Source organism: Monodon monoceros, unplaced genomic scaffold (genome assembly GCF_005190385.1).
Source record: "Monodon monoceros isolate NGI ecotype Baffin Bay Population unplaced genomic scaffold, NGI_Narwhal_1 Super_Scaffold_15, whole genome shotgun sequence".
In the NCBI taxonomy this organism is placed as follows: Eukaryota; Metazoa; Chordata; class Mammalia; order Artiodactyla; family Monodontidae; genus Monodon; species Monodon monoceros.
Window position 1 is genome coordinate 85,999,720 of NW_021703771.1, and position 23,508 is coordinate 86,023,227.

Genomic DNA, 23,508 nt, shown 5'->3' on the forward strand with positions numbered 1-23,508 from the left:
GGAGGGAGAATGTACAATTTATGCTTTTTACAAAAATTAGATTATGACTTTAGCAGAATGCTTCAGCTTTTACACACCAGGAAACGCAAGAAACTGGTAACTTGGATTTCCAGATCAAATATTTAATTTAGCAACGATTATAGAAGCCAAAGGCAGGATGGAGAGAGTGCCAAACTGGGCTGTAGTTGTTATTCTTTTCCTATGTATTTACTTATTTATTTAGGCTGCACTGGGTCTTAGTTGCAGCATATGGGATCCTTTAGTTTTGGCATGCGGGCTTCTTCGTTGCGGCACACATGTGGGATCTAGTTCCCCGACCAGGGATCAAACCCCGGCCCCCTGCATTGGGAGCGCAGAGTCTTACCCACTGGACCACCAGAGAAGTTCCCTGTTACTGTTTTCTGTTCTTGATGATTCAGGGTAAAACTACCAGCTCTCTCCTTAAGGTTTTGCAAATATTACAAAATATTTGATTCTATTTATTTCTTTAAGTTTTGGTGACTGTAGCTTCCTTTCCCTTCTCCTTTCCTCCTTCGCCCCCTCCCTCCTTCTTCCCCTCCTTCCCCAAATGTTCTGCCTGGCCCCCAACTCTATATTTTCCAAAATGCTGAGTGCCCAGAGCCTCTGTCCCAGCGTGTTTTATGTAGAAAGTTACTAAAGGTGGTCAGTACCTACGTGTCGGCTGGAGCAGAACATATTCATGATTTGCAAAATAGTTTTTTAACGGGTGACCTAATATCAAAGTCAATGGAATGGCCCCGCATCAGAGCTTAGAAGAGGCCGAGGGAGAGTGTCTGCGAGGCTGGGCGTGCCCGCCGGGGCCTGGGGCCCGGGCAGCTGCAGATACGGCCGCCGCGTGCCCCACTCTTACCTTCACGGCGTACTCGGCGTCTGTGGCCATGTGCACACAGCGCTTGCATACGGAGTAGGCGCCCACCCCGATGTCCTCCTTGACCTCATAGCCATCGGTGAAGCGGGTGTTGTTCCCGTGTAACTGCTGCAGAGAGAGCGGGCGGGCAGAGAGCGCGATCAGGGGCCTCTCGTGCAAGGGCACCGAATGTGGTGCAAAGGAGGCTTCAGCCCTTGCACGTGGGGACACGGAGGCCAGGAGGTGGTGGCGTCCTCGGACCACAGTCACGGAGCTAGCTGGCCGTGGTTCCAGATCTCAACCCAGCTTCCCCATCTGTCGGGTCAGGACCCTGTTCTCAGACACCCAGCAGCCTGTGTCAGCTGACCTGCCTGCTTCCCCACAAAGGTCCGAGAGAGGTGAGAGGTCAGATGGCCCTGAGACCGGGTGCAGCTCTGACGCTGGTGTCCAGAGCGGTGTCCGGATGCCGACATCTGATTGGGAATCTGACCCCCTGACGCCCCCTCGCCACCCTCACCCTACTGACTAAGAGCGCAGAGAGCGTCACCCATTACCATGGACGCTGCCACAGCAAGTGTCCACTCTAGACACGCCGTGTCTCCCCGGAGGCCCTTGGGGAGAGAAGCATGGAAGTCCAACGCCATCTGCTGTGCCCTGCCTCGGCTCTTCAAGGAAACGTGGTCATGATCCCTTCTAAGATTCTCTACCTCTGCTCGTATTAATACGGTGGGAAACTCCTTATAAAAACAGCACCTTCACTGAGCCCCAAAGGCTACATTTCGCGATGGGGATTGGTGCCCACAAACCCAGCCACTCTCTCGCGGTGCTGGCTCGACTCTGCACAGCAGAGACGCCCAAGCGTGAGCCCTGCTGGGGCTCCAGCCACAGCCACACCACGATGACATCCTTCTCAGGACTCTTTCTGTCTTGAGGACGAACGTGAAGCACGGCTCAGGTCACCATCTCAATGACCCCGGGGAGGCGGGGGGAGGAGTTCGTGAAGGAAGTGCACCCCAACTCGGCTGAGACAGCTCTCAGTCCACGGGTCGCCTCAGTGCGGCCACCTCCTTGCCCCAACCTGCTGGGGGCGAGCGGAGTCGGGCTCTACGGGATGCCCTGCACCACGGGGGGCTGATTACCTGCACGATGGGGTGAACCGCGGCTTTGTGCAGATCTTGCTGCGAGGGCTCCTGCGCCAAGCTGGAGGCCACAAAACTGAATCCTCTAAACAGATGGTGAGCGTTGGCACTGGGGGGGACGCCAGGTGAGTCTGCAGGTAACAACCAGAGAGTCAACAGCCACGACGTGGTGAGGTAACCCTGTGGGTGTGTGATGTGTGCGTGTGTGTGTGGTGTCTGTGTGCATGTGTGCACATGCACATGTGCATCTCTGTGATGTGTGCATGTGTGTCAGGTGTGAGGTGTGCGTATGTGCATGTGTGTGTGTCAGGTGTGCAGGTGTGTTAGGTGTGTGCATGTGTGCATGGTGTGTGTTCGGTGCGTGTGGTGTGTGTGCATGTGTCAGGTGTGAGGTATGTGCATGTGTGTGCATATGTGTCAGGCGTGTGTGCATGTGTGTGTGTCGGATGTATGTGTCAGGTGTGAGGTGTGTGTCAGGTGTGAGGTGTGTATGTGTCAGGTTGTGCACGTGTGTGTTCAGTGTGTGTGTCAGGTGTGCATGTGTGTTAGGTGTGTGCATGTGTGCGTGGTTGGTGTGTGTGCACATGTGTATCTGTGTGATGTGTGTGTGCATGTGTGTGTAAGGTGTGAGGTGTGTGTGCCAGGTGTGTGTGCATCTATGTGATGTGTGTGTGCACGTGTCAGGTGTGAGATGTGTGTGTGCCAGGTGTGTGCGCACATGTGCATCTGTGTGATGTGTGCATGTGTGTGTGCATGTGTCAAGTGTATGTATCAGGTGTGAGGTGTGTATGTGTGTGTGTCAGGTTGTGCACGCGTGTGTGTTCAGTGTGTGTGTCGGGTGCATGCGCACGTGTTTGTCAGGTGTGGTGTGTGTGTCAGATGTGTCAGGTGTGAGGTGTGTGTCAGGTGTGAGGTGTGTGTCAGATGTGTGTGTCAGGTGTGAGGTGTATGTGTGTCAGATGTGTGTATGTGTCAGGTGTGTGTCAGGTTGTGCACGTGTGTGTGTTCGGTGTGTGTCAGGTGTGTGTGCACGTGTGTTTGGTGTGTGTGTGTCAGGTGTGAGGTGTGTGTATGTGGTGAGTGTGTGTGTTGGAGAATGGGGTAAAACGGAGATTAGATAGGCTGAACCATATGAAACCACATTTTATTCTGGGTGGTGCCAGTGGTTTGATACCCGGCAAAAACACCCAGAACAAAAACTTGAGGGTAATCATTGATCTTCACTTACTAGATATTCATTCTCAGTGGCAACCCTCTGCCCTGCGCACTCCAGACCGAGCCCAGAGCCGCCAGCAACCTCGGGGTGAGCTGTCACTCCCGGGCCAGGCCAGAGGAGGCCACCCTCTGAGTTTCTCAGGTCAGCAGGAACCGGGCACAGGGACGCAGGCCCGGGCATTGGTGACTCTTCTGTCCCCCCTGCCCCAGGCCTGAGGGGCTCGAGGGCAGCACGCAGGGTGTTCTGCTCCTGGGGACCCTCAGGAAGCCCTTCAATCGTGACCCCTCTAAGCTCTGTCGATTTGTCTGAAGGCTTGACTGCTGTTGAGACGGGTCTCAGTTCAAGTTTATCATTAAGGAAAACAAAAGGATAAAAGATTGGTGGAGAGAAAATATTTGCATCATATACAACAGACAAGGGACCAAACTCTCTACTATGCAAAGAGCTCCCAGAGATCAATGAGAAAAAAGGAACATGCCCCGAAGAAAAATGGGGGCAGGACTCAGATACCGACTGCTCTCCTACCTGAGAAGGTGCTCAGTCCCTCTAATGGGGGCACGTACACATTTAACCGGGGTAACACTTTGCCTAACAAATTAGCAAAATGTAAAGTAACCAGCTGCATGTAGGTTTGGCTGGGGCTGGACATTGCGGTGGTAGGTGGGAGCCTAAGCTGGCATAATCTTTGCAAGGTAGAAGAGGAGTTATCTACCAAAGTATAAAATACACCTGTCTTTTGAAGAGCAACTAGACTTTTATGAATTTATCTGACAGAATTACTTTCAAAAGTGCTTACAAATAAATGTAGAAAATGTTTGTCTTGGTGTAGATATATACTGATACAATGGCATATTACTCAGCCTTTAAAAAGAATAAAATAGTGCCATTTGCAGCTACACGGTGGACCTAGAGATTATTATACTAAGCAAAGTAAGTCAGAAAGAGAAAGACAAATACCATATGATATCACCTATATGCGGAATCTAAAATACGACACAAATGAACCTATCTACACAACAGAAACAGACTCACAGACATAGAGAACAGACTTACGGTTGCCAAGGGGAAGGCGGAGTGGGGAACAGAATTACTGGGAGTTTGGGGTCGGCAGATGCAAACTATAATACATAGAATGGATAAACAACAAGGTCCTACTGTATAGCACAGGGAACTATATTCAATATCCTGTGATAAACCATGATGGAAAAGAACATGAAAAAGAATATATATATATGTATAGCTGAGTAACTTTGCTGTACAGCAGAAATTAACACAACATTGTAAATCAACTATATGTCAATAAAATTTAAAAACAAACAAAATGTGATCTTTAAAAACTCTAAAGAAAGAGCAAAAAAGAAAATGTTTGTCTTAGCAATATTTGTAATAGCAAAACAAACAAACAAACAAACAAAAACTGGAGACAACCTAAATATTCACCACTGGGGAAACCATGCACAAGACCAACAACGTTCATGCGTGCAGGTAACACTAGTTAAGACTACGATACCCGGGATGAGACACGGCTGTGTGAACTGACACAATAGTCTGTCGAGTCAAAAAAGAGAAAACAAGCTGTAGAATGTACACACTGTAGGAAAAATTTTTTTTAAATTTTTAAAAACTTTTTAAAAACATCTTTATTGGAGTATAATTGCTTTACAATGGTGTGTTAGTTTCTGCTGTAGAACAAAGTGAATCAGCTATACATGTACTAAAACACATTACAATAAACTCATAAGCAATATATAACAATATGATAACATAAATTCTATCACTTAGGCATTTTATATATATATATAAATCTATAATAATACATAAAGTATATAATGTGGATTTAAATTTTTCTTACAATGTACATATGTAAGATTTAAATCCATATTGTGTGGAAAACTCTGGCGAGTGGGACTGGAAAGGCCCTAGGAGTGGGTGTTTGCTTTTCTACTTTTTACCTTTTTACTTGGTCTTGATACTTCACTTTGATGTGGAAACTATACACTAAAGCTTCCATGGTGGAGCAGGTGGCTGGGGGCTTGGAGGGGTGAGCTGTTGCAGAGAATGTGGGTTTTATTCCTGAGCATTTTATTTTGAGGGAAAGGCGACTGGGGCGCTCCTTCCACACCCGGGAGCTACACCACGAGCTGCGTGATGTGGGATCTCTCCCTGCAGATAAGCGGCCGACCCGGTGGCCCACACGGCTCTTCCAGGAAGACCTTGCCAGGTGACAGGGGGCTTCACGTGCCTGGCCCACCGCACCTTCAGCATCCTGGACCACGAGGGAGAGGACTCGGGTCTCAGCCCCGTACCTGTTACCTCGCAAAGAGCTCCAGAGTCACCCCGGAGTTAATGAGATCAGAGCTGACTGTGTTTGGAAATAAGCTGCGGGGCTAGAGAAGCTTAATTAAAAAGCACAAGGCTCGGCTGAGTCATTTTTAGAATTTGGAAATGATGCACCGCAAGACAGCAGAGGCAGCAAGTGTGCTCTGAAGATGCTGGGCTTTGCTCCCGGGCTGGCTTTGCGCTTTGCCTTGCTTTGCCCTGCAGAGAACCCTGGCTTTGAGATCTGCCTGCTCTTAAAAATCCCCCAGGCTACCGTGTCCTGCCCTGGGTCTGCACCAAGCACAGGGATATAGCGTCGATTCAGCCACCGTCAAGCCCCGAGGCGCAGGTTTTAGATGGAAGAACTGGAGCCCGACCCAGGAACTAGTGTGAGCTGTGCAAAGGTTGAGGGCCGAGTGCATGGAGGCTCAGTTACAGCACCTGGGAGTGTGCGCGTGGTGGAGAGGTACCGTCCGGTGAACTTGAACTGATACACCTTCCCTAGTGAATGGGAAGTCTGTAGATCAAATAAGCAAGGACTTTCAACCACCAAGGAGGCGTGAAGCCCAGGGCCATGCCTTCTGTGCCTGGGCTGCCTCTCCGTGTGCTCAGCTCGGGCTGCTCAGACCAAGAGATCAGCTGAGGTTCACACGTACTTCACGAGAGGTTGTCACAGCCAACACTGGGTCCGTGTAGCTAGATGGTGACCACGTGGTAGGTGGTTATCAACGGCATTTAACACGCTTTATAAGTGGCTGGGGAACGCCGATTCTTAGCTCGGTACTAAGAGAAGAGCAAAGATGTGAGTTGGATGAAAGGAAATTTAAAGGTGAGTACAGTCAACCTTCGTTGATCCTAGGAGTGATTTCTGACTTGTGCAATACGTTTCTGGGTCTTTAAATCTTAGAGTGGCATCTCCCATCAGTCAGCAGGCTCTGATGGGCAGCTGGTGTGTCTTCAGGGAATATCCACCAGCTTTAGCATCGGTTTAAGTTAAAAAAGAAAGACTTCAAGGCCACTACAAAAAATTCCGACAGAGCAGCATCCGAGTCTAACGCAGAATGTGGATTACCCGCTGTTTCAGAATCTCGTCGCCTCTGCTGCCCTTTAAGAGCCGTGCGCTCAGCTCATGTGCTTAGAAAATTCTACTCTCTTATAAATATATAGAGAGAATGATTTTTCTGTGTCTCGGCACTTCAATGACTACCTCCTCAAAGGCAAACTGTGTCCTGCAATAAGTTGACTTTAAGTACAATTGATTGGAGAAATCCAAATAGTAAGGAGTAAAAAAGCCATTTCTGGACGTCATTAAAATACATGGTGTCTAATTACGTTTTCCTTCGGCTAATAATAAAATAAATTTGAATTCTCTGTGCACAAAACGTTCATGAGGTGCTAAAAAAAAAGCCTGCTAATCACAGAGGCCGACTAGGTCGGAGTTTAAATTCTTCACGGATAACACAAAAAGCACGTAAAGGCGAATAATTTCGAGTGGGCTCTATGAGCATTTTCTTGCTAGGCAGCACAAACGTGGTCTTTATTTCAGTATTTTAAGCACAGAGTCCGAATGCCGGAAACCCTCGGTGAAACAGTGCACATTTCATTACGGACCGGGAGGTCGTGTGGGTGGTGGTCACAGGCAGTGTCCTTTGTCAGGGTTAATCGTTTCTGTGTTCCTTTACATTCAGGTAAACCACAGGAGGAGAAAGAAAGCGACCTGCTCAGGTGAGCTGCGGGCACACCCGGGATGGAATCCCCAGTGCTTCCCCGTCTTTCCAAACTCTGAAGCTAAAAAGTAATCTGATTCTGTGAAGTGGTCAATTTTGTCAACATGAAGGACTGACCCCAACACCCAAGAACTTTCTGAGGCCGTTGAGAACTGGAGAAACATTGGACCGTCTCTACTAAAGAGGACAGAGCTAGATCTCCTCCACCTTCTCGGCAGCCACGGTACATCTCGCAGCAGCGATTACCCCAGACTGTGACAGCAGGCATCACCCTAGCTCTGTCCCTGAGGACAGTCTTAGTTTTATCTGGGGGCTGCACGAGGACCCGAAAGAAATGAGTGAGCGTCTGCGTCCTGACTCCTTCATTGATAGCCCCCAGAATTTGCTTCTTTCTTGGTCCTGGAGCCCCTGCTGCGTGGGTCAGGAGATGCCCTGGGACCACCAGCGGCCCCATGGATGCCCCCAACCCTCTGTGTTTGCACAGAGCTCACACCCCTAATGTGCCCGCCCCCGGCGTGTGGGACACAGGCTCTCACCAACAGCTTAAACCAGAGGGAGCCCAGTGGATTCTCTGTTGCAACTTTATCTACTCGATATTTTCTATCTGACCATCTATTTGTTTCATGATCCTTTTTTAATCACAGAAAATTTCAGATGCAATAACAGTGAGAAAAGCATGGGAACCCCCCATGGGCACATCACACAGCCCCAAGAGCTACCAACTGGCTGAACTTTTCCCACCCATATCTCCAGAAGGGGCATGTTAATTTGTTTTTTAGACAAAATCACCATACCTTCACTGGGATGAACTGAACCGTGCCCCACAAAATTCACGTGTTGAAGCCCAATGTGGCAATATTTGGAGAAGGAGTCTTGCGGAGGGTAGTTAAGGTTAAATGAGGTGATGAGGGTGGGACTCTGATTCAGCAAGACTGATGTCTTTATAAGAAGAAGGGACACCAGGGACTTCTCTCTCCTTCTCCTTGAGCACAAAGTAAGGCCATGTGAAGACACAAAGAGAAGGAGGCCGTCTGCAAGCCCCGAAGAGAGCTCTCACGGGAAACCAAGATAAATTTCTCTAGTTGAAGCCGTCCAGCCTGTGGTATTTTGTTATGGCCGCCTGGGTAGACTAGGACAATTACCATATCTAAAAAAGGTTAATATTAATTTATTCATATCACAAAATGACAAATTTTAAAGGGAGCTGACCAGTTCTGATTGAATTTGGTAGACCTTAGGAGTAATTTAAGACGTGTCATAGAGGCTAAATACACAAGTCCACCTGCTGTGCCGAGATAGAGTAGCTGATGCAAGTTCTCAAACAGGTGTTTGTTTTTTGTATGAATAAGAACAATAGTCCACACATTAACAGACTTAACAGACAGGCTCCCTCTTCCCATAAAACCTCCCTAATTAAACAACAGATTCTCATTGCCTTGAGGTTCTTTTCTCGAGCTTGCCCGGGTGTGTCCCTCTGACAGGTGGTCACTGGATTGACAACTTAGGCCAAGAGGCAGCATGAGGTGGGCGGGGGATACAGAACACCTGGGGAATTTCCCAGCTGGGTGTTACCTGGGGGCTAACTGATAAGTAGTTCTATCACGTAAGCCTTTACTACGAGCAGAGGAACAAGAGGACGGGACTATATCCCATGGAAGGGCCCTTGAACATGGCGCTCTCTGGCTCCTGGATGCCTGTCCCTACCTGGCCAGGCTGGAGGACCCGCCATGGGAAAGACACACAGGCCCGCCCCCCTCTCCCTGCCTGCACACACCTGTGGGCGTCCTCGCCGTGAACTCGGGGTCGAAGTGGAAGGTGTCCTCTGGCCTGCCCACCGCCGGCTTGAAGGGCGGCTTGATCTCCTTCCTGTACAGCTTCTGCGTGGACAGCAAGACAGGGCGCTGAGGGCCAGCAGGGAGAATGCGGGCGGGAAACCCATCTGTGCCACCTGCCAATCAGGTGCTAGCACACGGCAGCCCCTCCCAGAGCTCTGACACGTTTAGTAACACACATAAAATATGATGTCTATTGTATACGACATAGAATATAGTTTATACAGAGACATAAAAGCCATAGCTCGAGGGAAAAGGGCCTGGGGACAGCTAAGTATTCTTATTTTAGGGCAATGGTTTTCAACCTCTTTTGGGCAGTAGAATCTTCTTCTTCAAGTAAAATCTGACAGGACAGCTATGCCCTGCCCCACCCCCAGGTAACAGCAGGAAGAACCCTGCTCCTTGGCAAGTGCTTCCCGCACCGGCGATCTCGGAGCCAGCACCCGGGACCCTGCTCTGCGGGGACACAGACCCCATCCAGGTCCTTCCTCACCCACACCTCAATGCCTGTGCACCTCCCTGGGGCACCTACTCCGGCTGCCACCAAATTTGGGCGTCCAGACCCCTCTGCTCAAGTCGAGGGGCTGCGTCGGGCTCTTGGGTTTAGTTACACATTTTTGTGCACTTTAAGGGCCTGACGAGCACCAGCCAGAGAACTGGCCACATGTGGCGCTGCCTTTGGTGGGATGCAGAGGCCACACCCTCACGTGCACTGTTCCAAGCCTCGCAGGCCCAGCAAGGACCCCTTCTGCTGGAAGGGGTCCTGATCCAGGACTGTTTCCCGGCTGGAAACACCAGGCTCAGGCACTTTTCGGAGCTCCTGTTTCACCAGGTCTGGACTCAGGACGCCCCCCGCCACCCCGGTCGGGGGAGTCTGGAAATGGAGCCAGTGACTTGTGGAGATCCGCTCTCAATCTTTCAATAACACAGTAAAGCAGATTTTGTCACCCGAGTTTCCAGGCGAGGAAATAGGCTAAGATTAGGTAAGACCCCCTCCAGGGTCAAGGGCGACGAAGGAGCAGACGGGAGGAGGGCCTGGGTCTCCAGACTCTTCCCATCCCAGGGGAGACCCCGCCCAGAGCACACCCTTCCAGAAGGCGCCGTCAAACAGCTGCACTGACCGGTGGCCGCTGGGCTCCCTCCCAGGGCTCAGAGCAGCCGCGGCTGCAGGCGCACATGTGGAGCTGGGGTGGGGGGCGCAGTGCACTTGGGAGCCACCGGAGGAGAAAAAACCGAGTTAATTCAGTGGAGCATTATTCGGTCATTTCCTGCCCTGGGTGAAGAGATGTCATTACGAATTGAGTTACTCTATAAACCCTTTCCAGATAGAAAGAGGTTGCCTTCCACGCGGACACACCAGTAGGGAGGGAATGCACCTCCCTGATGCATGCACTTCTCAGGGGAAGTCTAATAAGCAGGGGCGAGCTCGGCACCCCGATTCAAATGCTGCCCAGCCTGGCCTGCAGGGCTCAGCTCTCCCCTCCCACCAGCGATATTTGAGCTGGGTTATTAAATAAATATTTGTCCTGATCCAGTAAAAATCACATCCTCATCCCTCTGCCTTCACGAGTCCTCCTGTAACTTCCCAGAGAAGGGGGAGGGACAGGGGAATCTCCACCGCAGCAGGACTCCAGCTTCTACGAAGAGGGGGGATTTGTTTACAGGAGAGATTTCCATTATAAAAACACACGTGTGGCTGCCAGAGGTGGGGTGGGGCTTGGGAGAGTTTGGGGAGGGGGGTTGGAGCGGCTGAGATGGACCCAATGAAAGGAAGAGGATCGAAAGGTGCAAATTTTCGGTTATAAAATAAATAAGTCCTGGGGATGCACGGGACAGCCTGGTGGCTACAGTTCGTAAGACCGTGCTGCAAGTTCACAGGAAAAAAACCTCTTGTAAGTGTGCGGTGATAGATTTTAAGTAGACTTATTGGGGTGATCACTTCACAATGCAAAGAGCAAATCATTATGTTGTACACCTGAACCTAACATGATGGTTTTTTAATTTTTAATTTATTTTTTTTACTTTTTATTTTTCTTTTTCAAACAGTTTATTTGTTGTTTAGCTTACAAATGACCAAGTTTTTTTAGGGGGGGTTGTTTTTTGTTTTTTACAGCCCACGCTGTCTCTTTTTCTAAAATTTAATTAATTTATTTATACAGCAGGTTCTTATTAGTTATCTATTTTATACCTATTAGTGTATATATGTCAATCCCAATCTCCCAGTTCATCCCACCGTCCGCTTTCCCCCCTGGATGTCCATGTTTGTTCTCTACATCTGTATCTCTATTTCTGCCTTGCAAACTGTGAACCTAACATAATGTTATATGTCAACTGTATCTCAATACACACACACACACACACACACACACACACACACACACACACACACAGAGAACTGCTTGTCATTTCATGCAAATGAGAGACATTTTGCATCTGAAGGCTGAAGCTCATACATTTCAGTTCCTCTCCCCACCCCAACTCCCAGGCCGATCCTTCTACTTGCCTCCATTGACTGCAGCTCACTGGTCCTGGCTGGGAGGCTGACCCCTTGGGAGAAGACGCAGCCCCTGACTTCCAAGTCCTCAGCCATAAGGAGAAGAGTTCGTCGGAATCAGACTGTCCCCTGGCCGTGAGCTGCTGTGGACTTGGTTTGGGTGGAGAGCATTGCACCCTTTTAACTGAGGTACCTAGCGATGACTCGGGAAGCAAGAGAGGACGTGGTCCCCGGGGTTCCCCACCCAGGACGGTGCTCGGCTCACGCTTGCCCCACCCTGCCCTGTGCAGAATCCCAACTCCAGACGTCCACCAAGCCAGTCCCAGAACCCGGTGTGCAGCGTGTACAACCTCTGGCTTCACATGGCAATGTGTGCAAGCACATGTCTGTGTTCCCTTGCATTTTCCAAACCGCCTCTGTAAGCCTGTGCGTCAGCTACGGAGAGCCTGACTGACCCGAGGCGCAGCGTGGAAGAAAGCTTCCCAAGGCTTGCAGGAGGGCAGCAGGAAGTCCTCTCGAAGACCCCTCTTCACCCTGACACTGGTCCCTGCAGAGACAGAGCCTGTGAGCGTAATCTGCCCACCGGCCCCCAGACCTCCACCCTCTCTGTCTCCGGCGGTTGCTGTGGTTTCGTCCTGGTTTCAAGTGGGCAGCAAAGAGCTGTGTAGGCCACCTGGGGTGTTTGGTCACCCTGCCCTTTGGATACACCCTTGTGTTTACTGCAGTCCTAGAGGCCTGTCAGTGTCTTCCTGTTACTGGATAAACATTTTGGAAAGTGCTAATATGTGTTATTCTTATACATGTTTTTTCTTTCTTTCCAGGTGTCCAAACCTAGGAGTGGGTTTGAGGATTTAGGGAAAAGGTGACCGTGCTTCTCATTCTGTAATGTCCGCTGCTGTGCACGGGGTCAAATGGAGAACGAACAGGCAGATGCATTTTGTGGACTTTGAGCTTGACGAGATGCAGCGTAGTTCTGACCTAGATTCCCCTTTCTGAGCCTCTGGAACAATTTACCCCACACTGATGGAAAGAAGGTGGGATCTCACGACCAAACCACCAGGCATCACTTTAAGTCATGGCATTTGTCCCAGGATCTCAGGACGATGATCTCAAGTTGCAAGTTGTAGCAACGCTGGAACGGATTTCACCTCGCACATGTACAGGCTGGGATGCTCTTTGCAGGTGCATCGGAATTCTACTTATACCTAAAAGACCTTCAGGTGACTAGGGAAGGAGAGAGGGAGCAAAATAGAAATAGCAACTGAAGAGATAATGAAGAGAAGACTGATTCTAGTTCGGGGTCACAGACCTAACGTCTGTTTTCTGCCAGCACTTTTGGCTCCGGGCATTTCAAAATCAACATGCTCCAATCAGGCAAAGGGCACCGTTAGAGATGATTCCTGAAATAGCAACGCAGAAATGATGCAGATCCAGATGCAGAGTGACGGCAGGACAGGAGGAGGAACACGAAGAATTTCAATGACTGCAGCATGCCGTGGGCGGATCTGGGGCGTCTGGTCCACGAGGTGCAGAGCTCTGCTTCCACTGGTGACCCCACCGTGAGCTGCTCCAACCCCAGTATCTGGATTTACAAAACCCCCGAGCCAAAGGGCGATTAAGTCTTTGAACAGACACCTGTCGGCTCCTTGGAAGGGTGAGTTCTCCTGGTGTACTTAACATGGAGGTAGATCGACAGCAATCTTCCAGTGGGCCGTGGAAGGGGCCCACGCACGGTGAGATGCCAAGCAGTAGCGGGTAGCTCCTGGGACCCAAACCGGAGGGGTCCCCCCTCTGCGGCCCGGAGCCCCACTCTCCTCCTGCCAGCCCACACGGCCGGCGATCTGGGGGCTCTGCACATGATACCAGGTCGCCCAGGGATGGTGCGTACTCCTCTCACTGCCTTGGGTTCAGCTCCCCCCGGGGAATCCCTCCCATTTCACACCCGCCAACCGGTGATGTGCTTGGAAGGGTTTCAGAAAGTAAAACGAACAGCACAAGCACACTCCCAGCGTTAATAAAAGTGACTGGAAGAATGAGTCGTCATAGTTACAGGGCGGGCCTTGGCTGTGGAAGCGTTATTCCCACTGTGAGGGGAGCCCGGCTCACGGGGCCCGAGGTGATTAACTTTGACGAAGCTTATTTGGGGTCTGTGCTCATTTTTGTGTTCTCGGCACCGCTCCAGCCACAGGGGAAAAGTCAACGCAGCTTCTGTGCCCGACTCTCCCATCACCGGCTGCAGAGGCTTTCAGTCTATAATTAACTTGTAATTTTTCATTTCTCCTATCGCAGGGAGCGAGCTTTCAGGGAGGATGCCTCCTGGGCAGGTGCTAATTGCTAGGCTCTGAGGACAAGGTGATGGCAGAGCAGGACAAACGGGGCAGTGCCCCCCACGTGCAGTGTCCCTGGACTCACTCTGCCCCAGCAGGAAACCCGAACACCCCAGGGAGAAGCGCTGGACGACAGGTATTTACTTAAAAAACCCAGAAACTTCTGCTGGCAGTTCTGGGTCACAGAAGGAAGCAGAGGTGAAGTCATATCCTTGTATGTCCCAAGCTGGATCCTGAGGCCGGCTCAGGGGTAGAGTCGAATAGTCAAGGAGATGCCTTGTCACCGTCACTCTGAGCATCTCCCTGGCAGTGGGAAGGCCCGTTGGTACTAACGGTTTTTGCAAATGCATCTCCCTCCCCTGTGGTTTCCAGTTATCTAAGCTGCCGAAAGCAGAACGAGCACATCTGGACAAATCTATCCCGTGCACGTCCTTCTAAAGCCGGGGCCGGTCGCTGGCCAGGACCCAGCGGCCCCTACGGGGCTGACCAGCTTGTGCCGGGGCTGGAGAGGACGACAGCTCATCGCCCCGGGAAGGGCCCGAGCGGCTGGAGCAAGGCTGCGGTCCCAGGAGATCTTTGCTGCCCCCTCCCCCGCTCCCCCCTTGTCAATCCTCCTCAAATCTCTGCGGCGTCACCCCCTCCCAGACGGGACAGCCCCACCGCACGCCTCTTCCGCGGCTGGATGACGGCACGCCTGCACCCCCGGACTTGAAGCAGCTTGAGGACAGCTGTGTCTTTGCATCGTTATGTCCCAGACACCTGCTCACCTTGACACGCGCGAGCCCCAAGTATTCATTAAATACACCAATGCCCACAAAAGTGGTCTCAGAGTCCTCCCTATCTCTGGCTGCTTCATCCAGAGCGAGGGATGCAATGAGGTCTTTCCACGCCTCTGGCCCTGCCTGGTCATCCTCGGGGAAGCATGGAAATGACAGTAGGTAAGGCTGTCTGAGTGCATCAGAAGGGTCTCTCTCAAAAACCAAACCAAACCAACACGAAATGAAACGAAACGCTAAAAGCAACGGAAGAAACTTCCCAACCTAACTCCAGCCTGATCGCTCTGACGTGACGCAGAAGTGCCGCCTTCTTGGTACAGGAAGCCAGGGGCTTTGCGCCGACCACAGAGCCAGGCCCAGCCGTGCACCAGGGCTGCTCTAAATGGCCGGGCGCCTCAGCTCGTGCTCAGAGCTCACGCAGACCTGGGCTTTCTGGAACGCACGGGAACCCGGCCTGCAGTGTTCCAGGGCCACTGCGCTGTGAAAATCCCACGCACCTCACGAAGCTGACTTGGATCCCCCCGTGACAAGCCCCTTCTTCGGCGCCGTCCTGGGGTGAGCATCTCCCCAGCACCTGCCCACGGCCCCCCTTCCAGCCAGGCTCTAGTGTTGAGTGGTGTGGCCGCCGGGACCCCCTCCTTCCCCTTCTGTGCTGGTCCCTTCCCACTGCAGCCCCTGCCCCAGCGATGCTGTCCCTATTTCCCAGGCGCCTCACGTCACCAGAGAGTCACCAGGTTTCTCTCTACTCTTACCTCTGAAACCGAGTCTAAGTGTGTGCACATATTCTATCACCGGCATCTAAAAGTAGGTTAGCAAACTGCCCCTACTGCTAGTCGGAGTGCTTCCTGGGCTGAGGTGGAGAGCGGAGGAGAGGCTGTAGGGGTGAGGCTGGGAAGCTCGGCGAGCAGCGGGTTTTACGTGCCGTTTGTGCGAAAATGTCCCCAGAGGTGAGACCTGGGGCGGGGCCTGCCCACCCACCAGAGCCGAGGTGCCACCCCTTCCCGAGGCTCGCGGACACCCCACACTCTGCGGGGAGGGGGCGGGCAGACACGGGCACTGCCCCCTGCAGCATAGAGAGACTTTCACTTTGTAAACATTCTGGTCAAATCCTAGCTCAGGAAAAGAAAACCCCAAAGCTAAGAGCCGTGCGTACCCAGTGGGAAAGGACCAAGGACCTGCTCCCAGAGGAGGCCTGCCGCCTCCAGACGGGGAGCCTGGCCCGGTAGCCGCCTGCCCTGACCCTCCCCCGCAGAGCCAGCAGCCGGGCGCCGGGGAGGTGAGAGTCGGGAACTTCTGAGCCGGCGTCCAGCTCCACGCCGCGTCCAGTCGGGCGGCTGGGAGCGCTGGACCCGGGGTCCTCCCTGGCGCGGCGGGGGGCGCAGTCCACATCCATCCGGCAGTGCGGAGCCAGTGACGTCCCCTGACTCTGACCCGACCTGCCCGGGCCCCCGAGCTCTCCCCAGCAGGCCTGACAGATGGATTTGTCTGGACACCTGACCCAGCTCAGCAAGAATCCTGGTCGGCGGGTTTAGCCGGAGGCCCCTTACCCTGGTGCTTCCTCTTGGTCCCTTTCTGGCCCCTGGCACGCACCCTCCTTCCTTGTTGTATTCGGAGCTGAGCCCCATCTCTCTCCTGACGGCTGGACCCCCTACCCCCCTGCAGTGGTCCCTACGCCATCTCGACAGCCCCCTGAGTGAAGTCTTCTTTATGTCTTTAACAAGGGTCCTGAATGGCTTTGTCTTTTCTGGTCTGGATAGTTTTTCTGCAGCAGCTTCTACAGGACTGCTGAGTGCGGGCGTGATCCTGTTTAGAGGCAGGAAGCAGTACCGAATCTGGGCGCCCAGAGGCCCCAAACTGAAAGCTCTGTGCAGCCCGGGAGCGGCCGAGGGGCCCCTTCAGCCTTCTGCTGGGCCCAGGGTGGCCTCTGCTCTGCCCTCAGGGAGGTGGCCCGGCTGCAGGGCCACTGAGGCCGGCCGGTCTCTGACAGGGAAAGTGTGGAAGGGGTTCCAGGCCTGGAGCCGCAGGGAAGGGGTGGCAGTCCCTGGTCTGCGCCGGGCAAATGCCTGAGCGTTCAGAATCCCCCGAGGGAGCGCGCTCCCCCAGGTGACGGGTCTATACTGACCTCGGGTTTGTGCCCAGCAGCTGCCGACTCCCCTGCCCCACCTCCCTGTGCTTTCTGTGCAGTCGGGACCCTGGCCTGCAACTTACGTTCCAGTCGATGGTGACAAAGAAAGGGTGGCGCTTGATCTCCTCCACGCCGTCCAGGCCAGCACCTGCCATGACCACAGAGCAGAGATGAGCATCAGAGCAAACCCGTGACTGCAGTTCTGACGCAGCAGGGAGGGGGCTGGGGTCCTGACGCCCTCCAGGGGGAAGGAGCCCCCAGCTGCGACCTCTCCTGCCAGCTGCCCCCTCACAGCCCATAGAGGCCACCACTCAGCCCTGCAGAGCTGTGACCAGGTGAGGTGGCAGAGAGGGGGCCGGGCAGGCTAGAACCTCCTGCTGCAGGTGCGGGGATGCCCGGGCATCCGGGCAAGGAAGTGGAGGCCCATCCCAGTCTCCACTAGAGCCAGCATCAGGCCGGGCCTTCCAGAGGATGAGAAAACGCCGGTGAGGGCAGGGTGGAGGCTACAGCACAGAGAGCCTTATAAGGCTGCTCTGGGGCTTACAGGGAAGGGGAAGGAAGCCAGGGCCTGGAGAGGCCGTTTCTAGCAGGACGGGAACCTGGAGAGAGATGGAGGTGGCCTGTGTCCACCTGGGCCTGCGCGAGACAGAGGTTTCTTGTCACCTGGACACTGTGTACAAACAGTGCTGCTTCGCCGGCTCCTTCTGCCTAATCTCTCCCTGCCTTGTTGCTTATGTGAAATCCTGAGCCCCAAGGGAGGAGGGATGGGTGAGGGCGTGCAGAGAACTTCGGACACCTAATGGTAGACACATGTCGTCATGCACTTGCTGAAGCCCGTAGCTATCCCTCCCAGGGTGAACCCTGATGTGAACTGCGGGTTTCAGGTAGTAACGATGTGCTGATACTCCTTCACCACTTCTAACAAGCGCATCAAATCAGCAAGAGCTGACGCCAGGGGACACTGCGTGCAGGGGGTGACAGAGCATGTGGGACTCGCTGTACCTTCTCTTCCATTTTTTCTGCAAACTTAAAATGGCTCTAAAAATAAGTCTATTAATTAAAAAAAAAAAAACCCAAAACAAAATTCAAACAGCCAAGCCCTAAGGCCCCACGAGGTCTGTGTTCTCTCCAGGATGGGAAGGTGAGTCAGGGAGGGGCCGGGAAGCAGCGCAGACGCGGGAAGGGGTAGCAGGCGGCCTCAGGCCAGGCGACTCCTGCTCCGGCTTTGTCTGGGGAAACGGGTCCTGCGTCTCAATCGACCAGGTCGTGCGTGAGGCCCACACAGGCTTCCCGGTTCTGCACCCCGAGCGCTGGGGCCCAGCCCCGCCCCGTTCAGAGGCTCGGCCCGCGTCTGCCCCACTAGGCTGAGCCGCCCCCCTCATCCCCGGGAGGGAGGCAGGCGGCTGGGAGGCTGGAAGCAGGAAGGTGTGGAGGACAGTGCAAGGCCCCCCGAGCCGCCGTGGTCACCGCGGAGCTCCTTGCCCGGCCTCGCCGTCCAGCCTGAGAAGCGGGAGGACTCTCCCCCCGGACGCCGGGGGTCCCGGGAGACACAGCCCGCTGTGGGTTCATGGCTTGCTGTCGTCATCTCCAGCCCTGTTTCCTGGTCAAAGCCGCGACATGGGCAGAAAAGGAGGCGCGAAGCTGCCCGTGGCATCGGGGTCACCTCTAGGTGGACGAGGGCCCAGCTAGCTCCCACTCCCTGGGGAAGCCTGGCCAGGGCAGCACCCTGGGAAAGAGGAGCCCCTGGCCTTGTCACCACGCTGGACTCCGGTGACCTGGTGATTGTCACTTTGGTACGCAAATGGACGAACAAGGGGAGGAAGCTGTCAGACCCGGAATTTCCCCCTCTAGGGACACGGGGAAGTGCCGCGGGGCAGACACATCACAGGCGTTCTCCCGCTAAATGCCACCAACACCCAGTGCCTTGGACACCATCCCTACTCTCTAGATAAGGAACCAGCCTGAAGGAGGCTGGGTAACGTGCCCAGGACCAAACCGGAGTTTAGGAGCAGAACTGGAAGACAGATTCCGCTCCCCGCCCCTGAACCCCACCCCGACGTGTGTATCCAATTTGGCCTTTCTCCTGAGACATTCGGATATAATAAGAAATACATATTTTGGTCTTTGTCTCGGGCTCCTGGCCAGAGCTCCTAAGATGCTCGTAATTTCCTGAGTGGTAAGAATGATGGAAGCATCTCCTGTTTTTTTTTTTTGTTTTTTTTTTTGCGGTACGCGGGCCTCTCACTGCTGTGGCCTCTCCTGTTGCGGAGCACAGGCTCCGGATGCGCAGGTTCAGCGGCCATGGCTCACGGGCCCAGCTGCTCCGCGGCATGTGGGATCTTCCCGGACCGGGGCACGAACCCATGTCCCCTGCGTCGGCAGGCAGACTCTCAACCACTGCACCACCAGGAAAGCCCGCATCTCCTGTTTTGATGTCTGGCTTTGGTCACTGGCTCCTGGAATGGCTCCAGGCGTGAAAGAGGCATCTCTTGTTATTCATAATAAGCCCCTCTCAACCACACCTGAATTTGTCTTAATGAGGTGACTTGTGGAAAGACCCTACAGACGGAGCCAGCCCTGTGACGAGGCTTGGAACTTTCATCCACCTCTGACGAACTCGCCCACATGCCCCAACTGCAGGGAGCAGAGAAGGGCTGACTGAGTCCAGTCGCCAACGGCCAGTGATTGAATCAATCACACCTACATAACGGAACCTCCAACAAAACCTGAACACCAGGGTTAGGGGAGTTTCTGGGCTGGTGAACAACCAGGAGGGTGGCTCCCCCCAAACCCCAAAGGGACAGAAGCGGCTGGGCTGGGGACCCTTCTGGACCTCGCCCTATGCACCTCTTCATCTGGCGGTTCATCTGATCTTGTAGAACATCCTTTGTAATACATTGGTAACAGTAACTCACTAAAGCGCTTTCCTGAGTTCTGTGATCTGTTCTCGTGAATTATCACAGCTGAGGAGGGGGTCTTGGGAACCCTGGGTTTACAGCTGGTGGGCCGGAAGCACATGGACAACCTGGCACTTGGGACTGGCATCGGAGATGGGGTGTCTGGTGGGAGTGACCCTGACCCTGGGGTCCGAGATAACTCTGGGTGGTCAGTGCCAGAACTGAGCTGAATCGTAGGACACACAGTCTGTGCCTGCAGAGAAGTGGAGAATCAGTTGGTGTGGAAAACCCCACACGTCTGGTGTCAGGAGTGTTGTTATGAGTAGAGAGAAACAGTTTTATTGAGGACCTCACGCTGAGGACCCTCCGGATGTCCGTGTCCATCCCTTGCTGTGTAAACCCCTGACCTGAGTCCGGAGATCTGGTCTCAGCCTGGGCATCCCCAGCTAGAGGCCTTCCACAGGTGCCCAAGCCGCTGCTGGAACAAGATGTCGAGAATGAACCGTCTGGCTTCGTGCCCACCTGCGTGCAGCCCTCCTTTGATGGAGACCAGAGCTCGGGACTGAAAAAGTCCTCTGGCCACGACGATTAAAGAGAAACGAAAAACCGCCTCTGACTTGTACCTCTTCCCGCTCTTTTTGGTGAAGGCGGGTTGCGTTGCCAGAAGCTCTGTGGGTTAGTCGAAGGTGGGAGACTGGTGCTCACACGTTGAGTCCAGGGAGAGGCACCTGTACAGTGACTCACTGGCTGTGTGACTTTGAAACATCTACTTTGCATTTGTACCCACTGCATTTCATGCTCATTCGTCATTTGCAAGAATGCTCTGCAAGAATCAAAATGAAGTAAAACAGAGGAAATACAGGTGTTGGTGTAGCTACAGTTGTTTGCTGGTACCAGCTGGGCTGTCTCAGGCGCCTACTCAGAACATTTTTATCTGCGTCTTCGTTCTTCCACTGCAGTGAGATTTTGCACCACGTTCGTGCTTCGAGGCCTCAACAAACACTCGAGAGCGAATTAACACTTTGGTTATTACTCAAAAATTCCAGGTGTTCCAAAGAGGGGAAAACGTAAAAGAGAAAGAATTTCTGCACAGAGTTCTCTAAAGCCTTTGTCAACCTTCCTAGGGCACATGGGGTCATTATTTTGGATTCTAGTTCTATTTATCCTCTCTTGAAACATGTTAAAAGAGTCTACTTTGTGCAGGACAATTCCTTTTTGTTTAATACATTTGACAAACGGCAGCGAGCAGAGGTCCCAGCTGGGACAGTCCAGAGATTGTGTCTGTGTCTGTCTCTGACTCTCGGCTGACTTGCTGTGGGATCATCACCAAATGCACTCAAGTCTCACTCTGTCCCGAAGAGGAGGGCTCACGAAGAATTGACAAGAACAGGTACTTATGGACAGAAACATGGAGAACGGAAGAACAGCATTCTCTCTATGCAGTTTGGCGAGTCTCGATTAAGATCCCCAATGCCTGGCAAATACGCAGAAAGAGTTCACTGGGGCAGCAGATTCAAGAATTCATGCTTATTCTCTGGTGTATGAACATTTAATTACTTTTGTTCCAATCGCTTTTGGGCTGTCTTCCTGAACCTCTGTATCTGGGCCCCTGTCTCAATTTCTCCGCGTTGGTTGAGGGGTAGCTTTGCATCCCACTGGAACTGTCTTCCACCGGCACGTGGCTGTAAAACGCAGCGCTGTGCCTGAGGCTGGGACCTGTTCTATGGCCCTGGGTACCTGCAGCCCTTCCACCTCACATTTTTAACGAGGCGACCCCGTTCCTTTCCTCCTGGGCTTAATCATCAACGGGCTTCCACTTCTACAGTAAATCATCCCCAAAAGGTTTGGGGATCGGCCAAAAATGTTTTCCTTGAATCTTCCTGTCCACAGGTAGCTTTGGGAAATGTTTAATCCCTGGACCCTTTGTGACTCTGTTGAAATATTTGTTTTTGTCATTTGAGAGTCACACAGAGTCCCTCTCTAATTCTTTTGGGCATGTTCAGAATAAACTCACGTCCGGCTCTTTTCCTTGCATACTTTGTGCGGGTCTGGTCTACCGGACCCGCACACCCCTAAAGGCCAGTCCATAGCCACCCAGTATTGGAACACCAGGTCTGCTTTTTCACTTCTCAATCACTTATAGATCATCTACACATTTTTAGTCTTAAAGTATTGCCGGTCAGCTTGAAATTTCATTTACTGTTTAAAATCTTTGCTTGGCGTAGCTTGTGTCTTCTGGGACCTGCTGGCTGAGGCGAGGCCCTGGCAGCACCCTCAGGGCAGGCTTGGGACCACCAGCTCCAAGCCAGGGGCTGGGGCGTTCACTCAGCCTTGACCAAGCCGTCAAAGGCTGGCCCTTTACAAGAGGTCACAGCAATGCCCGTGGGACTGGAATGAGATGGTTGGAGCCCAGAGCGGACTGTGTTTGAAGTCAGATCAGGAGAGCACACCCTCTGGAGATCGAGTCTGGAACAGAAAATGGAAACACGAAAAACAGAAGTCCTGGGCGAGTGGACGGGCCCTGCCCACACGTGTTCTCCGTTCACCAGCGGTAGTTTACCGGCTGCGCTGTTTTATGCTCACGGGCACGTCTAACGCCTTTCTAACCTCTGCCCCGTGTGCCCCCAGGAGTCCAGCATGTCCAGGACTTAAGTTACAGATGCTCACAGGGGTGAGCTAGAGACGCCCCAAGAGGGTCTTTCGCTAATTCACGACTAGAACGATCGATCCTCTGAGAAACAGGACTGCCGCGCTCCGCCTGCTGTGTCCTTATGAGGGTCCCGACCGGGGGACGTCGCCGCCCCGGCCTGGCCCAGGCTGCTCCGCCTGCCCTGCCCTCTCAGCCCCCCACCCAGGCTGCCTGGAGGGCACGCGTGCTCTCACGTGCTAGTCATCTCCGCTTCTGCAACTGCGCCTGTGACGTTCTCGGGCCCAGAACTCACGCCCCCCACTGCCCCCTCCCCAGCACACGCACAAGCCTGCAGATGCCGCCCAAGGGTCCCAGGCAGCCCTGCTGGGCGGGCATTTTGCACATGCTTCCATCAAGTGCGAAACCCAAACAATCCAGTTTTCCAGCTGCCAGGTCCACACGCCGCCGTGGGGGAAATAAACTCAAATTTGACTCCATTTTTGACAAGAGTAAAATCTCTCCACTCACGGCACGGAAAACCACCCGTTCCCTCCCTCCCCTCCACTGACCGCCCAGCCCTGCCAGGCCCGGCCTGGGTGGGGGCCTGTCTGCCTTCTCCATCTGTCTGTCCCTCCAGCACCGCCCTGGCCCTTCCCCCGCCCCTCAGCCCCAGCGTCCTGCCTGGAGGAGGGGCCTCCCTCTGGCTGGCTCCTCAGGTGTCTCAGGTCTGCAGGGGAAAGGCGGGGGGGATCTCTACCCGAGATTTCTGGCTTCTTTGCCCACACGGCTAGGTTTCCCACGCGGCAGCATCCTCTACCTGTGTGTCACCAGCACCTGCCACAGGTGCATGGGGCACCTGACTGAGCAGTGCACACTGCAGTCAGCGGTGGGCTGGAGACTTAGACTCAGACTCTTTGGGTGAGGGCAATGCATCTTAAGGGGACAACGGGGGGAAACGCCAGCTCTAGCCTCGGCAGCCATGCCGCCTTGGGCAGGTGATCTGGGGCGAGGACCTCGGTCTCGTCACCTGCCGAGCGTGTGACATCAAGCGGAAGAACCTCTGCCGTTTCTTCCACTGCAAATGCTGCGGACACCCTCTCGGAGGCGCTGAACGGGGATCCTCCAAATCCAGACGGACACCCTCTCGGAGGCGCTGAAC

At 53.4% G+C, this 23,508-nt stretch overlaps 1 protein-coding gene across 10 annotated transcripts in view; it reads right to left on the bottom strand.

Annotated features, from left to right (window-relative positions):
* Positions 1–23,508, bottom strand: part of RPS6KA2 (ribosomal protein S6 kinase A2) — a 382,062-nt gene that overhangs the window by 22,803 nt on the left and 335,751 nt on the right. For all 10 annotated transcript variants that reach the window (XR_003793712.1, XR_003793713.1, XM_029223883.1 and 7 more), the window contains 4 exons: positions 16,907–16,971; positions 9,044–9,146; positions 2,008–2,138; positions 872–997 (listed from right to left, as the gene is read on the bottom strand). Coding sequence is in view for 8 of the 10 variants with exons in the window: in XM_029223883.1 (XP_029079716.1) it covers positions 872–997; positions 2,008–2,138; positions 9,044–9,146; positions 16,907–16,971 (425 nt within the window). In the remaining 2 variants the exon portion in view is untranslated. The remainder of the gene's footprint in view (positions 1–871; positions 998–2,007; positions 2,139–9,043; positions 9,147–16,906; positions 16,972–23,508) is intronic.